This window comes from Saimiri boliviensis, chromosome 3 (genome assembly GCF_048565385.1).
Source record: "Saimiri boliviensis isolate mSaiBol1 chromosome 3, mSaiBol1.pri, whole genome shotgun sequence".
NCBI lineage: Eukaryota > Metazoa > Chordata > Mammalia > Primates > Cebidae > Saimiri > Saimiri boliviensis.
In genome coordinates, this window is record NC_133451.1 from 95,317,094 (window position 1) to 95,334,414 (window position 17,321).

General features: G+C 36.9%; 1 protein-coding gene across 3 annotated transcripts in view; it reads right to left on the minus strand.

Annotated features, from left to right (window-relative positions):
* The window catches only part of MANBA (mannosidase beta), a 116,867-nt gene that overhangs the window by 18,037 nt on the left and 81,509 nt on the right, over nucleotides 1-17,321 (minus strand). For all 3 annotated transcript variants that reach the window (XR_005579095.2, XM_074396514.1, XM_039468230.2), the window contains 2 exons: nucleotides 11,188-11,406; nucleotides 4,760-4,924 (listed from right to left, as the gene is read on the minus strand). Coding sequence is in view for 2 of the 3 variants with exons in the window: in XM_074396514.1 (XP_074252615.1) it covers nucleotides 4,760-4,924; nucleotides 11,188-11,406 (384 nt within the window). In the remaining variant the exon portion in view is untranslated. The remainder of the gene's footprint in view (nucleotides 1-4,759; nucleotides 4,925-11,187; nucleotides 11,407-17,321) is intronic.

Below are 17,321 nucleotides of genomic sequence, written 5' to 3' on the forward strand. Positions count from 1 at the left end.
CAGCCCTACTAAAATTAGCTGGCTGCTGTAGCACATGCCTGTTGTAGTCCCAGCTATTCTGGAGGCTGAGACAGGAGAACTTCTTGAACGCAGGAGGCAGAGGATCGCGCCACCGCACTCCAGCCTGGGTGACAGGGCTAGACTCCATTAAAAAAAAAAAAAAAAAAAAGTAAAAGCTAAAAATTATATTTTACAACTTTATGGCTAGTCTACCTGTAATAATAATAATAATATTCTCTGATATTCCTTTACTTAGGATGTCCCTATTGAGATCATTTTTTAAATTTAAATATAAGGATTCTCTAGATTATTATTAGAATGAGCAATTCAGTTTTGTTTTTGAGCCTGTCTTGTACCCGGTTGCACTAAATACATAATAGTTCTCTTTTGTGGAGACTTTAAAACCCTAAATTTGAACACATGTTCAATGATAAGAAAGATGTAACAGAAACAAAACAAAGCTCAGTATGGCCTGGATCTTCCATCATGTCTCAGTGCTACTTATCAAACAGATAACTGTTCCAGGGCAGCAGGTGTCATCAAAACCTGCGCCTACAGCATCACCTATCTTTTGTCGTTAGTTCTTATGATCAAGTTAGTTCCAGCATGGGAAGATAAAATCGGCCCCTAAAGAAAATGAGTTTCTCAAGGACATCCCCAAGCCATCATTAGCTGTTCAGTAGACATATGAAGAATAAACAAGAGCACTTGAGAAGGCTGTAAGCTAAGGGCTTGGTAATTAAGGTCCTTGGGCTGGCCTACTCTCCCAGTAGCCAATAAGAGGGCATGCAGGTAGAGTAAGTCACCTAAAAGTTAGTTTAGACGTGTTCATTTAGATAGCTGGTCCTCAGACTAGAGAGTGAGACCTGTGTAACACAGCTTAAGAGGGCGTGCTCATGTATACGGGCTATTTGGAATACAATGTAACAGGGCAAATGGGGAGAGTAAAAGGTGAGGCAAGATTATCCTGGAATACTAGGAGAATTAATGAGACAGGAGCCCATATCTTTATGGCTATAAGATAAAGAGAAGATAGGGAAGGATTCTAAATGTGAAGAAATTTACTGCATAGCTTTCTCAGCTAAGACTCTGCTGACAGTTGCAAATATTCCTTAATAATAAACTATCCAGAAAGTAGCACAAAGGCAAGCACTCTGTTCTTCAGAACAGTATGACAGACTATGAGAAAAAGAACAGGGGTGGGAGTAGGAACATAGAAAATGGAACAGAGAAGGGCTTTATTTCTAACACACAGATTAAAAGAGTACTATTCTGAAATCAAAGTAATAAGGGAAAACTCTAAAACCGTAACATTTTCTGTCTGTATTCCAGTCAAGTATATCTGACACTGAAAACAAAACAAAATAATCATAACCCTGATTTCCTTCATCACGGACGTCATCTAGTATGTTGGAAAGGGCCAAAGTAGACAGTAACAAGCCACAGGAGGACAGGTCCAATTCTGAACCAAAGCCTGAGAGGACACTAGCGCTAAACTCTCAGACAAAACCATCACCAACAAAAACTGGCAGCAAATAACTCCACTTGTATCCCCAGTTCCTAACTATGGATCCTGAATGCTAATCAGTTCAAAAAAGACAAATTGTTTCTGTCAGTTCTTAGAATATAATTTTGAGGAAAAGAATAAAGTTACAGTAATAAAACAGCTGGAAGGAGGAAATGCTGCATAAGAACAATAGCAGAAAATGTTTTTACGCATACACACACACACACACACACACACACACACACACACACACACACACAAATAATAATCAGCCTGTTTTCTATACCAAAATGCTTTAACAATATTATCTGTGAAAAACTTAAAAGATAAAGTGCAACACTTTTCAAGGGACAGGTACCAGCATTGCCTTTAACCTTGTGTTCTGGTAAGTTCATGAATTACATACCACCCTGGCAAAACTTCCCTAACCTATAAGATTATGATAGAAACATTAAAATTCTCCTAATCCTATCATCAACTTCTAAAAAAGATTGTTCTTTCAGCTTACAGTTTCCTGCTTCAGCATCTATCATGGGGTTTGTGTCTTCATATAGGAGAACACTGGTGAAGGTGTGAGCATAAATTTGGATTAAAATTCATACAGTTTTAGATACTAAGATAGGAAAATTTAACTGTGATACTAAGATAGGAAAATTAATTTTAAAAATTATGTTTTAAAAAACTTCCTATTTACTTCAGATCAACTTTATGATTGGGATTAGGCTTTTACCTTCTGTCTAAGAACTTCTAACAAGTATGGCAAAAACAGTAGGTAAATAAGCAGCGGCTTTAATGGAGTATTAAGTGTGGTTACAGATTCATGAACTATAGGTGAATAAAAAATGTAAAATGAAAACATTATCCAAAATTCAGTTTGGCAGTTTCTTAAAAAGATAAACATGAAATTGTTATATAACTCAGCAATTCCACTCGTATATTTCTACCGTTTGAAAAGAAAATCTATGTCCACATGAAGATTTCTATATGAGTATTCATAACAGCATTATTCATAATAGTCAAAAGTGGAAACAATCCAAATGTCCATCAACAGACGAATCTGACGAATAGATAAGCAAAACTGTATAACCATACAACTGAATACTATTTGGCAAGAAAAAGGAAATAAAGTACATGCTATAATATGGATGACTTCAAAAACTTTATGCTAGGTGAAAGAAGCCAGACACAAAACATCACGTATTATATAATTCCATTTATATGAAATGTTGAAAAAGGGAAAATCTATAGAAATAGAATATGGATTTATAATATGTTTTCCTGCAGCTGGAGGTGGGAGTGTGAATGGGTACAAGGGATCTTCTTAGAGTTATGGAAGTATTCCAAAATGGGACCACGGTGATGGTTGCACAACTCTATCAATATCACTTAACTGTACACTTCACGTGTGAATTTTATGATATGTCCATCATATCATAAAAATATGATAGAAGTGTTTTTAAAATCCAGCAGGGTGCATGCCGTAACATTCACAAGTCTTTTGATATATGCATATATCCATGTAACTACTACGCAGGTCAAGATAGAAAACAACGTTCTCTTGCACCCCTTCCTAATCACTGCTCCCCACCCTCCTCCACAAGAGTAGTGAGCACTACCTCATTCACTATCATCTTGATTGCTTTTTCTAATCTATACTTTTTTCTATAATATACTTACATTTCAATATAAAGGAAATCAATACAGTTATGTATCCTTTTATGTCTGGTTTCTTTTACTCAACGTAATATCTGTGAGACTCATCCAAGCTGATGCTGGTTATCAGTGGCTTATTCTTTTTTTTATTGCTGTGGAGTATTCCACTGTATGAATATACCACAGTTTGTTTATAGATTCTTCTGTTAAAGGACATTTAGGTTGTGTGCACTTTGGAGCTATTGTGAATAATGCTGCTATGAACATTATTTTAGATGTCCATTTGTGGACATATTAACTCATTTTTCTTAGGTGCATAGCCAGGAGCAGAAATGCTGATTCAAAAGGGAAGCAAACATTTAGCTTAGGTAGAAACTGCCATAACATTTTCCAAATGGTCAAATTTAAACTCCTACTAACAACATCTAAAATTTCCATCTGTTTCACTTCCTCAACAGCAGTTGATATTGTCAATCTTTTAAATTTTAGTCATTCTGCCAGGTGTATAGGGGTATCCTGGTATGGCTTTAATTTGCGTGTTCTTGATTTAAAACAAGATTGGACACATTTTCATATATTTATTGACCCTTTGGATATCTTCTTTGGTGAAATACCTGTTCAAGATTTTTATCCATTTTTAAATAGATTATCTGGCTTTTTCTTATTGCTTTATGGAAAGCAATAAAAATTGCTTTATTCTGAATACAAATCTTTTATCAAACATATGAATTAAAACTATTGGTCCCCAATCTATGGCTTGCTTTTTCTCTCCCTTAATGGTGTTTTTCATACGTAATGGTGTCCATAATTTCAATGGAGTATAATTTATCAATATTTTCTTTTCCAGTTAGTGCTTTTTATGTTCTATATAAAAATTCTTATCTATCCCCAAATTATGAAGCTATTACATGTATTCTCGAAGCTTTATTATAGTACCTTTCACATTTGAGTCTTCAGTCATTGGTCAAATGAAGTTTTTATAATTTATTCTTAATTTATTTTTTAGAGATGGGGGTTTTGATATTTTGCCCAGACTAGTCTCAGACTTCTGGGCTCAATCAATCCTCCCACCTCAGCTTCCCAAGTAGTTGGGACTACAGGTGTGTGCCACCATGTCCAACAATCAAATTAATTTGTATATATGGAATCAAGTTCATTTCTTTTCCCATAAAAGTATCCATGTGTTACATACTACTTATTGATAAAATGATTCTTCTTATATGGAATTGTGGTGGCACTGTAGCCATAAATCATGTGTCCGTTATACAGGGATCTGTTTCTGGACTCTATAGTGTTTCACTGTTCTATTGTATCCTTAGGAAATGTCACTGTCTTAATTACTAAACCTTTAGCGCAATCTTGAAGTAGGGAGTATTTTAATACACAATTTGTTTCAGAATTTTGTGAGCTGTTTTTGTAAGAGAGACAAATGCCAAAAATGAACTATTTTATATCCTATGTGTCATCATAAGAAAATAAATTCCTCAACCAATAGAATGAAAATCTGAATATTTTTCACCATATGAAGCCTACAAAATCTACATAATCTCTTACATTAACTGCAGGACCCTGCTCAACTCTAGAAAGAAAACAACTTACCTGAGTAAGGTAGATGGTATCTTTAAATGTGCGTAATGGATCTGTGCTTTGGGGGAGTTTGAAATGAAGTCCAGCCTGATGAAGCATTTGTTTGTTACCATCTGCGTGATGTTGTCGATGAAGTGAAAACTTGCTATTGAAAGACCAGTCCTCTGTAGATGAGACCTTTCAAATAAAGAATAAGAATTGGAAATCTGAAAGTTGGCAGTAAAACTACTTTTCTCTAAGTTCCTGACAAACCCGAACATACTCTACACACTGGAAGAGAGCTCAGGGTTTGTTCTGCAGCTCCAGTTTCATAAATGTTTTCCCATCCTACTTGTTGTCAGTGAAGGACTAGCTTTGTGGAAAGTGGAATCACAAAACCAGGATTTGGTCCATAATATCCCCCCTTCCTCCAACTAAGAAAGTTATATTTTGGTATTTCTCTTAAGACCCTAGTTTTATTAAAACATATTCTTGGTTTTTGAGACATTCATTATATGTATTTTAAAATATCATTTCATCTACTTAGGTAAATATTTTATCTAGTATTCATTTGTCAAAACTTAATAATAGAATGCAATCAACACTTTCTTAAAACTGTCACAATTCTTAAATAGGAATAAAACACCTATTACACTATAATGGAATATTATGAGAGTAAATGCTTTAGCACTTACACCACTCATTCATTTCTCAGTGATTACTAAATGAAACTGACATATATGTTTAATTTTTTTTTTTTAATTGCATTTTAGGTTTTGGGGTACATGTGAAGAACATGCAAGATTGTTGCATAGGTACACACATGGCAGTGTGATTTGCTGCCTTCCTTCCCCTCAGCTATATCTGTCATTTCTCCCCATGCTATCTCTCCCCACCTCCCCACCCCACCATCCCTCCCCCATTTCCCCCCAACGGACCCCAGTGTGTAGTGCTCCCTTCCCTGTGTCCGTGTGTTCTCATTGTTCAACACCCACCTATGAGTGAGAACATGTGGTGCTTGATTTTCTGCTCTTGTGTCAGTTTCCTGAGAATGATGGTTTCCAGGTTCATCCATGTCCCTACAAAGGACACGAATTCATCGTTTTTGGTGGCTGCGTAATATTCCATGGTGTATATGTACCACGTTTTCCCTGTCCAGTCTATCATTGATGGGCATTTGGGTTGGTTCCAGGTCTTTGCTATTGTAAACAGTGCTGCAATGAACATTCGTGTGCATCTGTCCTTATAGTAGAATGGTTTATAATCCTTTGGATATATACTCAGTAATGGGATTGCTGGGTCAAATGGGATTTCTATTTTTAGGTCATTGAGGAATAGAAGATGCAAACCAAATAATGCTACTCGTCTCCCCTAAAAATCAATCTTTTATTTATTTTTTTTACTTTTATTCTTTTTTAAAATTGTTTTGACTTTTTTCATTTTTTTTAAGAGACCTTCAAAGTTACTGCAAATCAACAGTCTTTTTTTTTTAAAGGCAGATCCAACTTATAGGATCTTTATTTTATCCCTTTTATCCTAACTTAAAGGATCTTTCTTTTATCATCAGTTCAAAGTAAAAAAAAAGTTAAAAAAAACTCATATATGTTGGATTATATCTTACACACACACACACACACACACACAAAAAGGCAGTAAATCTGGCTTCTATGCCTGTAATTTAACTCACTGTTAAACCTTAAGAAACAAGACAATTGCTGGCTACATCTGAAAATATCCAGAGTTTGAATTCAAGTTACACAGACTTTGAAAAAACATACTCTGCCCCTCCACCCAAAAGCTTGAAAACTAAAAAAGCTTAATCCCTGTTCATGAAGTATGACTTCTACTTCCCAGTACTCAAGCAACACATAGGCCTGTTACCTTAAAAGGAAAAGGTTATTCTTCAGGAACTGATTCATACCAAAATATAAGAAATGTACACTAGCTATACTAAATTTGGAAGTTTTTCCCAATTATAGATGTTTTTCCAAAATGCCACCACCAGAATTATTTAGAGAATGCTTACTATTCCTATTATGTATTTAAAAGAGGTATTCACATTTACAATCATCCTGTACACATTTTAGATGCACATCCTTTACTAATAGTCTTCTTCCTATGCTTCCTCCTTCTCATTTATTTTATTTATAGTTTTTATTTTATTTATTTATTTATTTATTTTTGAGACAGAGGCTTGCTCTGTCACCAGGCTGGAGTGCAGTGATGAGATCTCAGCTTACTGCAACCTCCACTTCCTGGGTTCAAGCGATTCCCCTGCCTCAGCCTCCCAAGTAGCTGAAACTATAGGCATGTGCCACCATGCCCAGCTAATTTTTTGTATTTTAGTAGAGATGGTGTTTCACTATGTTGGCTAGGATGATCTCAATCTCCTGACCTCGTGATGCACCCACCGTGGCCTCCCAAAGTGTTGGGATTACAGGCGTAAGTCACCACACCCGGCCTATGTTTATTACTTTTAATCGACACAGTAAGTGTACACATTTATGGGGTACCATGTATACCAATGTATACCTTATACATTGCATATAATTTGATACATGTATACAATGTATACGGATCAAATCAGGGTAATAAGTAAATTCGTCACCTCAAACATTTATCATTTCTTTGTGTTGGGAACATTCAAAATGCTCTCTTCTAGCTATTTGAAAATATACAATAAATTATTATTAACTATACTTACCCCAAAGTGCTATAGAACACTAGAACTTATTCTTCCCATCTAGCTATAATTTCATATCAATTAACCAACCTCTCTCTATTGCCCCTCCCCCACAACCCTTCCCACCTTCTAGTAATCACTATTCTACTGTACTTCTTCAAGCTCAACTTTTTTAGCTTTCACATAGATGTGTCCTTCCCCCTTTTCAAAGTCTGAAATACACCTTTGGGCCACGCAGCCTTCTCATTTGTAATAATTTGAATCTATCCTATGATCAGTAAATCTGACCTTTATTTATATGGGAAGCTTTCCACCTTCTTATAACTATGGTTTGAAAATCTTTTAACTTTCAGCTATAATAATATTACCAGAAAGAACTGTAAAGGGCTAGGCAAAGTTTTAATTATGTTAAGAATACTAACACAAAAAAAGAATATTAGCTTATAAGAATATTAGCCTATTTAATACTCATAAAAACCTGGCCAGGTGCAGTGGTTCACACCTGTAATCCACAAGGTGGGAGGATTGCTTGAGCCCAGGAGTTCAAGACCAGCCTGGACAAAATAGTGAGACCCCATCTCTATAAAAATAAAAATAAAAAATTAGCCCAGTGTGGTGGCAGATGCCTGTAGTCCCAGCTGCTTGGAGGCTAAAGTGGGAGAATTGTTTGAGGCCACAAGTATGAGGCTGCAGTGAGCCGTGATCAGGTCACTGCACTCCAGCCTGGGTGATACAGCTAGACCCTCTCTCAAAACAGAAAACAAAACAAACTCTAGTAGTAGATGCTATTATCACCCTATTTTACAGATGTGAAAACCAGGCACAGAAGGGTTAAATAATTCATTCAGTACCCAAATCTAATTCAGTCTAGCTCCAGTCCCTAATTCATTAAACCCAGAAGGATCTGAAATGAACCTTTCATACAAATCATATGGTTAAAATGGACTATACTAATGGTAATAACAGTTTACATTTCATGGGCTTTCACTGTGTCAGGAACAGTTCTAAGTCCTTCAATGTATTAGTTAACTTAATCTTTACTCATGAACACATGCACATATGCATATCTGCATGCGCGTGTGCGTGCGCACGCACACACACACACACACACACACACAGACACACATGAGGTATTTGCTACCAATTTAAAGATGAGGAAACTGAAATTCAAAAGGATTAAATAATCTGTCCAAGACCACACAGATAATGAGTGGCAGATGTCATATTCAATCGGTTCTGTTTATTCCAAAGCCCAAACTTTTAATCAGTGTGCAATATTGATAATCGCATGTTGAGTATTTTATGAAAAAGTAATGTATCCCTAATTAAAGAGATATGTTTTAACTGATTTGCTGAATACATGAAAAAGCTTGTAAATAAAAGAGCCAAAGTTTTATGTAGTTATTCTTTTGGTTTCTTTTATTTTTCCAATCACCTATTCAAATTCTTAACTAAGCAGGGTAGCTTAAAAAGAGATGATTAAATATCAAGAGATAACAAATGAATCATAATGAGCCACACTTATCTTCAACTTTTTCTATTTTAAAATATAGTGTTTATTATCTCTGAACATCACCAGGCATTTCACAAAAACATGGGATAAAATAATTCCATTATTTGAAGGAGCCGGTAAAAACTATTATAGATTTAAGGAAAAGGTTTAGCAATTTCTAATACTAATCTTTCTAAAGCTTGATGGAAAGAAAATCTATCGGCTCTGGAGACAGAGAGTAAGTTTGAACCCAGCTACTTATTGTTGGGAATAGGAAGGAAGGAATGAAGGAAGCAAGAATATGTACTGAGTAATTGCTGTGTACCACGTACTCATTCTTTAATTTGACAATAATCTACTCATTCCACTTTGATGGAGACCCAGAAGGAGATCAGAGCACTGCAGGGTGGAAGTTCTGTCTGTGTCCTCTTACAGTACTTTGACTTCCTCCTGGGTCTCCGTCAAAGTGGAGTGGGTAATTATTGCCAAATTAAAGAATAATGAAATCTTATAGCCAGAATATATTTTTTAAAATTTCACAACTCAATAAAATAAAGACAAATAATTTTAAAATGACCAGGCCATGCATAGTGGCTCCCTCCTGTAAGCCCAGCATGCTGGAAGGCCGAGGCAGGCAGATCACTTGAGCTCAGGAGTTTCAGACCAGCCTTTATGATTTGATGAAACCCCATCTCTACAAAAAATACAAAAATTAGCTGGGTGTGGTGGTTGTAGTCCCAGCTTCTTTCGGGGCTGAGGCAGGAGGATTGCTTAAGGCTGGGAGGTCGAGTCTGCAGTGAGCCATGATCACTCCACTGCACACCAGCCTGGGCTACAAAGCAAGACCCTGTCTCTATTTTAATAAATAAATAAATAAATAAATAAATAAATAAATGGCTAAAGCATTTGAACAGACATTTCTCAAAGAAAGATATAAAAATGACCACTAAGCGCATGAAAAACATGATCAACATAATTAGTCATCAAGGATATGCAAATTTCCTGTAAATATAAATTCCCAGGGAAATGTGAAGAAAAGAAAGAAAAAAATGTCAAGGATGTAGAGAAATTGGAACCCTAATACCTTGCTGGTTGAAATGCAAAATGGTACAGTCACTACAGAAAACAATTTGACAGCTCCTTAGAATATTAAAGATAGAACTACCAATAATCCAGCAATTCCACTCCTAGATATATATTTGGTAGAATTGAAAACACATATTCATACGAAAACATGCACACAAATGTTCCCAGCAGCATTATTCATAATAGCCAGACAGTGAAAATAACACAAATGTCCATCAACTGATAAATAGATAAATCAAATGTAGTGTATTCATGCCACTAAATGTTATTCAGAAATAAAAAAAAAGGAACATACTAATACATGTTCAACATGGACGAACCCTGAAAACACACTTAGTCATAGAATCAGCCTCAAAAGACCACATATCGTATTATTCCCATCACATGAAATATGAAGAACAGGGAAAACTATAGACACAGAAAGTAGATTAGTAGTGCCTGAGACTGGGGAAGAGGGATAGGGAAAAATAGATAGTGGCTGCTAATGAGTTCAGGGTTTCTTTTGGGTGATAAAAATGTTCTAAAATTAGATTGTGGTGCTGGCTACCCATCTCTGTGAATATACTGAAGACTATTAAATTGTACACATTAGATGGGTGCATAGTATGGCAAATGAACTGTATCTCAATAAAGCTGTTTTAAGAAGAACACACACAATGCTGAAACTGAATCATTAGGAACGGAGAGAGTGAAAATCCATACAGAAAATAAAAAACAACAACAGGATGAAAAAGGAAGAGGAAAGGGATGAGGGAATGGAAGAAGAGAAGGAGGAGAGAAAAGGTAAGATGATAATATTAGACAAAGGGTTTTTTAAATCACAACTGCCCCTCTTACTGTAGTGAAATATCCAGTTCTATATATCTGTAAATGGTAAAACAGTTGCAGGATATGATTCACAAGTAAGACTTATTGCAGCAAGTAAGAGTTATTTGCATGTGTGATCATAAGTCAGGCTTAAGCAACCACTGGCTCCCATTTAGCACTTTCAGTGCTCCTGAAGGAACACAGTAAAAGCAATATAGAAAAGTAATCCCCAAAGTTTTAAAATAGTTATTTTCCTCCATCTTATTCTCAAACTTTCATTTAGATAAGATGTAGGTTTCATGTGATTTTCTGAACCAGTGATCAGAAAGAACACATGCCCACATCCCCACAGCCTACCATTCTGAAACATTAGAAAATCAAACAATGACTTACCTTTTCTAATGTACTGAAGGATGGCCAGGACTGATACCCATATTCAGATGCAAATCGAGCTTTTGGGAAAACTTTCCAGTTCCAGCAATCACTGATATAGTCATAAAAATGTACATCACCAAAATAATTGCTATTAGGGTTTTGAGAGACCCAGCCTTCTGCAACAGTTTCAGCCCCATTTGTAGGACTGGACGTAATAAAAGGACGACTCTTGTCTCCCTGAGTTCAGAAATAAAATGAATTCAAAAATAATATATTCACCCTGTAAAGCATGAATCATTTACTTCTTTAAAACTACTAACAATTCCCAGAAATACCAGGTTAGCTGATAGAAAATAGGACCACTTACCTTCTTCCCCATTCAACAACCACCAGCACCTCTCTGCTCTTTGCCAATCCTTTATATCTTTTCATAAGTAACACAGCTCATCCCTCACAGCAGCTGTACTTAATCTTTTCAATCACGTTTTGCCTCCACTCTCATCCATCATGGGTGGTGTACAGTTTAGTCCAGAGTTTCTTGACCTTGGCACTATTGACATTTTAATCTGGATACGTTTCTGTTGGGATCAGCTTGTGGTTGGAGGATGAGGTGTCTTATGCATTGTAGAATATTTAGTAGCATCCCTGGCCTCTACCCACTAGAAGTCAGTACCCCTCCTCCAATGTTGAAAAATGTCTACAGGCACTGCTAAATGTTCCATGGGGGCAAACTCACCACCACTTGAGAACCACAGGTCTAGCAGGTAAAAACAGAAGCTACTGAGTCAGATGGACCTGAACCTGGCTTTAAATCTCAGATCTGAACCTTATTACTTTTGGACAGGTCTAAGCCTTCGTAGATTTATCTGTAAAATGAGGGTAATAACAGGACCTCCTTTACAGAGGTATTGTAAATAGTAAATAACTCATATGTGAAAGTGATGGCTAAGTGTCCACCAATTCATGTTCTTATTTCTGTAATACAGAGCCATCCCTAGAAAGTGGCTTCCTAGCCTGTGTGGGACCTAGCCTCATTCTCATCCTCTTCCCCCATTTGCAGGTGAGGGAACAAGAGATGGTACAGCTGGAATAAGGAGTCTACATCTCTGAAAGAAGAGTGGCCTGGAAATCAGGAGCAGTGCTTTCATGATGTGAGTTAGAAATAAACTTCTTTTATGTAAACCACTAAACTACTGTGGTTACTTGTTACAACATCTAGCATCTAAGTACTTAACAGAGTGTCTAGCACACTGTGAGAACTCAAAATATAGTTATTATCAACCCAGTAGATGAGACTACTTCCTATTTCACTGAGAATATTCATTCATTTAGCAAGTATTTGTCGAGCCTCTTGTGTCTCGGGCATTTTTCAGCACTGCAGAGAAAGAGGAAGAGAGACAGAGAGAGACAAAGAGAATCTACGACTCTGTGAAGTACTTATACATCAAATCTCTTTTGAGCATTTCCTATATGCCAGGTGTGCAGTTCTTTCTATGTGCTGGAGGTTCAGCAGACAGCCATGGTCACCCTCATGGAAGAGTAGATTGCAATCTAGTGCTGAAACCAGATACTGAACAACTAATTATAAATATGATGAATGTTTTGAAGGAAAAGTGCAAGGCTCTTTGGAAATGTAAAACTTATTGCAGACAGCCTGTAATGCTTCCCTGAGAATAGACTCTCAGAAAATAATTTTCTCAAAAAAAAAAAAGAAAGAAAGAAAGAAAAGAAAATAATTTTCTCAACTTTTCACCATTACATTTCACTTTTTCTTGGTATATCCATCCATATTTCATTTCTTGTTCCCCTTCCATCATTAAAAAGAAATTCTTAACCCTTTCCTTTGCCAGCCTCTCTGTGTTCTGGTCATCTTTCTATTTTGCTTTGGTACTACAGCCAACAAACTATCTTCCACTCCTTTTTTTCTTAATCTCTCTCTACTGCCCTTTTCCCTGAGCTTCTCTAGGACTCTCCTTATCCTAATAAAAAGCCCCCTTGATCCCTTGCAGTCCACAAGATTTCTTTACCATCCTCTCATTCCTAAACCCCTGACATTCAATTCCTAATCATTTCACTCCACTGAAATGTTTTTTCAAAAATTACCCATGAACTTCTACTTACTAAATAAAGCAATTCTTTCTCTCCATACCGATTCCCTCTCTGATGTGCAATAAATGACCCTATTTACTACCTATTATTTCAGAAGCTCTCTCCATTCCTGGGTTGTTTGTTCACAATTCTTCCACATTGCAGTTTCCCCCAACTTCCTGATTCTTCTTTCTCCAGCTGCCCTCCCCATCCCCAGATGGACACTCTCCCTCTCTCTCTTTGGCTTCTCCTTGTTCTATACCCTGTCCTATGGCTTCCCCTTCCCCTCATACAGAGGTTCTGATTACACCTAGCCCAGACCTGCACACTTGACCTCATGTTCATCAACACTTACATTCCTGATGTAAGTGTTTTGTTTTTTTTTAACACTTTTATATCTGAGTTTATTGTTCTGATTTACTGAAACTTAAAATATTCCATCAAATTACCCAGGAAAATCCAGGTGGCAGAAATATATAATATGTCCATTTCATCAAGAGGTCTCAAATAAATTTTAAAAGGCCAGAAAATGATATATATGCTATACCATTTAAATTGCTTCTACCTTCTGTACTTAAGAACTCAAGTACAGAAATAAACTGTGGTGCTGCTCCCAACATGACTGCATAGGTGTCTAAGGTTAAGTGTGAAGATTACTGTGAGGTCTCAAGTTACTTGACTGATCAATTCCATTTGAATTTCAATCCAAGCAGCATATTTTACATGCACCTGAAGGAAATATCTTCAGTGTGTTCATGTGTGTGTCTATGTGCACATATGTATGGGGATGGGTGTAAGCAGGAAAAGGCTGACTGAACACTGATAAGTGCATGCTAGAAGTCTGCTGTTGTTGGTAATACAGAAACATACACAGTCTTCATATTCAAAGTCTTCATGGGGATGATTTCCACGTTTCCACCTGTATGGTCTCACCAACATTGCAAATCCAACCTTTTAAAGCAGAATTCCTTATTCACTAATCCCAAACTTGTCTGACTATGCTCCCTTTCTTGCTGAATGGTACCCAGATTGGCATCATCTTCAATTTCTCCCTCTCTTACCTCCCACATTCAGTCACTCTGAGTAGTTGCAACTCTACATTCAGATAGTTTTTTCCATCACCTCATTTCCAATTCCATACCACTGGACTCCACTACCTAAGACCTCCATTACCTTGAGAACTTAATGACTGCAAAATAAATATGTTACCTACATTCCAGGGAACTTCTGAAAATTAAGTAAATAAATTATACAAAACACCTATATAATTAATTTTATTATACAAATTGTTAAAAGACAAAACGTTGCTCTGTTGCCAAGCTGGAGTGCAGTAGCATGATCATAGCTCACTGCAGTCTCAACCTCCTGGGCTCAAAATGATCATCCTGCCTCAGCCTCCCAAGGAGCTAGGACTACAGGCACAAGCCACTATGCCGAGATAATTTAAAAAATTTTTTTGGAAACAGGGTCTGCCTATATCACCCAGGCTGGTCTCAATCTCATGACCTCAAATGTTCCCCTTGCCTCAGCTCCCAAGCCACTGGGATTACAGGCGTAAGCCACCACATCCAGCTTTAATTCAATATATTAATACATAATAATATTAATAATTATAATTAACATAGTGATGCCTGGCACCTTAGTAACTTAGAGTTCTTAGTTATTATTACTAGTTTCCTTGCCTAGAACCTCTCATCTCCCTAACCTTTCCTAGTAAAGTTATCTTCCATAAACATGGGTCAGATAAAGTTCCTCTCTCCCTCAAAATGCCCACTAGCTTCCCACCGTCTACTGAACAAGCTCAATTCCATAATATGATTTCAGGTCTCTCTAAGATCTGCTTCCAGTCTTTTCTACCTTCCACTCTCCCACAGTAATCCAGGAGTCCCCTGCTCTTAGGCACCGGGCACTGCTTGCTGCTCATCAGACATACCACCTACTTTCACATCTTTTTACCTTTATTTACATTGCTTTCATGACCTAAGGTACTACTAGACAATGTTTTGCCTCAAAATTCTTCACCTGTAATGCATGGCTTGAACATAACCTTTTACTTGAAAGCCTTTTTGGATTCTTTCAGTTAAAATTAATGATTCTTCCACATAGTTCCCAGCATTTTGAAACCACAGTCTTTATAGCACTTTTTTCACTGCCCAAGGTCTGATAATTTTTTCCCATGTTTCTCTTTGACAGCAGAGTGTAAGATCCATGAGAATAAGAGTGTCCCCGTAGCATTGGGAATGAGGCTTTTCTCTGCTAATAGGTACTCAAGAAGAAATTGGGTAAATTTTTAAATATTAAAAAGTATGATGAAATTATAGGTGATATTAAACTTTAAAAAATATTTTTACTACAATGGCTTTGAAGAACATTGGAACGGAAGGCCAGTCAATTGGCCTTGATTGATCAAGCTTGACAGATGTCCCTTCATTCCTTGAGATTCTTGAGAAATCTGGCAAGCTAAGCCATGCAGTAAAATTAAAAACAAGTCTCTACCTAAAACTCCCTGGCTTTGATGATGTGCTATAATTTCCTTCCATTTATAAATAATTTATTCTTGATGTGTCATTATTTGTTGCACATCTTACAGATGACATCTTTGTAAGCCATGACCTTAAACACTTATTTGGACCAGGAAATACTGTAAGGTGATCCAAGAGAATGGCCATAAAAAAGAAAGCATGTGCAGTAGGAAACCAATCATTACAGCCAATTTGTAGATGGATCAATTTATGGTGCTTTCCCTTTTTATGATGCCTAACCTTTGGTAGAAATTAAAAACAGCAGTGATTATATAGCATTTAATACTGTACATCTTCAAAAGAGTTTGGAAACATCAGTTATTGCTCATAGCTCCTTTTAAGATAAGTAAGTCCCTAAAGAGAAAGACACATCTCCATTTCAGAGGTGACAAAGAAATGGCACAAAGAAGATACTTTTTTTTAAAGCTTAAGAATGTAGTGTTAAAATTAATGATCAAAATGTGTAAGTGTCTAAAGATCTACCTTGCTGAACAATACCAACAATGATGATGATGATGATGATGATGATGATGATGATGGCTAGTCTTGATTAAAAGGCTACTGTGAACCACCATCTTCCCGTATTTCACCATAATGATGACACACAAAAGGAAAGATGAGAGGCACCTGATATATGTTCTCGAGGCCTTTTAGAAAATATGGAGTTGTTCCTTCACATGTGAATCTACAAGAAAGGTGATGCTGAGCTGGGTGCGGTGGCTCACACCTGTAATCCCAGCACTTTGAGAGGCCAAGGTGGGCGGATCATGAGGTCAGGAGATCAAGACCATCCTGACTAATATGGTGAAACCCCATCTCTACAAAAAATTAGGTGCACATGGTGACATGCACCTGTAGTCCCAGCTACTCAGGAGGCTCAGCAGGAAAATCGCTTGAACCCAGGAGGTGGAGTTTGCAGTGAGCTAAGATGGCCCCACTGCACTCCAGCCTGGGTGAGACCGAGACTCCATCTCAAAAAAAAAGAAAGAAAGAAATGTGATACTGTAGATATCAGGGGAATGCATCTGGTTCAAAAAGGAATGCCCCACAAATGTTACCATGGGAAAACCAGAAGAGTCTACAGTGTTACCCAGCATGCTGTTGGCATTGTTGTAAACAACAATTTAAGTGCAAGATTGTTGCCAAGAGAATTAATGTGTTGAGCATAATAAGCACTCTAGGAGCCAAGATAGCTCCCGGAAACTCAAGAAGAAAAGGAAAGAAAAGAAAAAGCAGGAAGCCAAAGAGAAAGGAATCTGAGTTCAATGTAAACACCAGCTGGCTTCACCCAGAGAAGTGCACTGTGAGGACCCATGGAAAACAGCCTGAGCTGCTGGAACCTGTTTCCTATGAATGCATGGCATACAGGTGTTTAAAAAATAAAAGAGCTCTGGACTATAAAAATATTTCTTTTCATTAAGCAGAAATGTGGTGTCCCCTACCCCAAGGAAACATTTTAACTTAAAAAAACAAACAAACAAACAAACAAACAAAAACGGTTACTATGTGTCAGACTGAGTCATGTATCTTCCATCCATCATC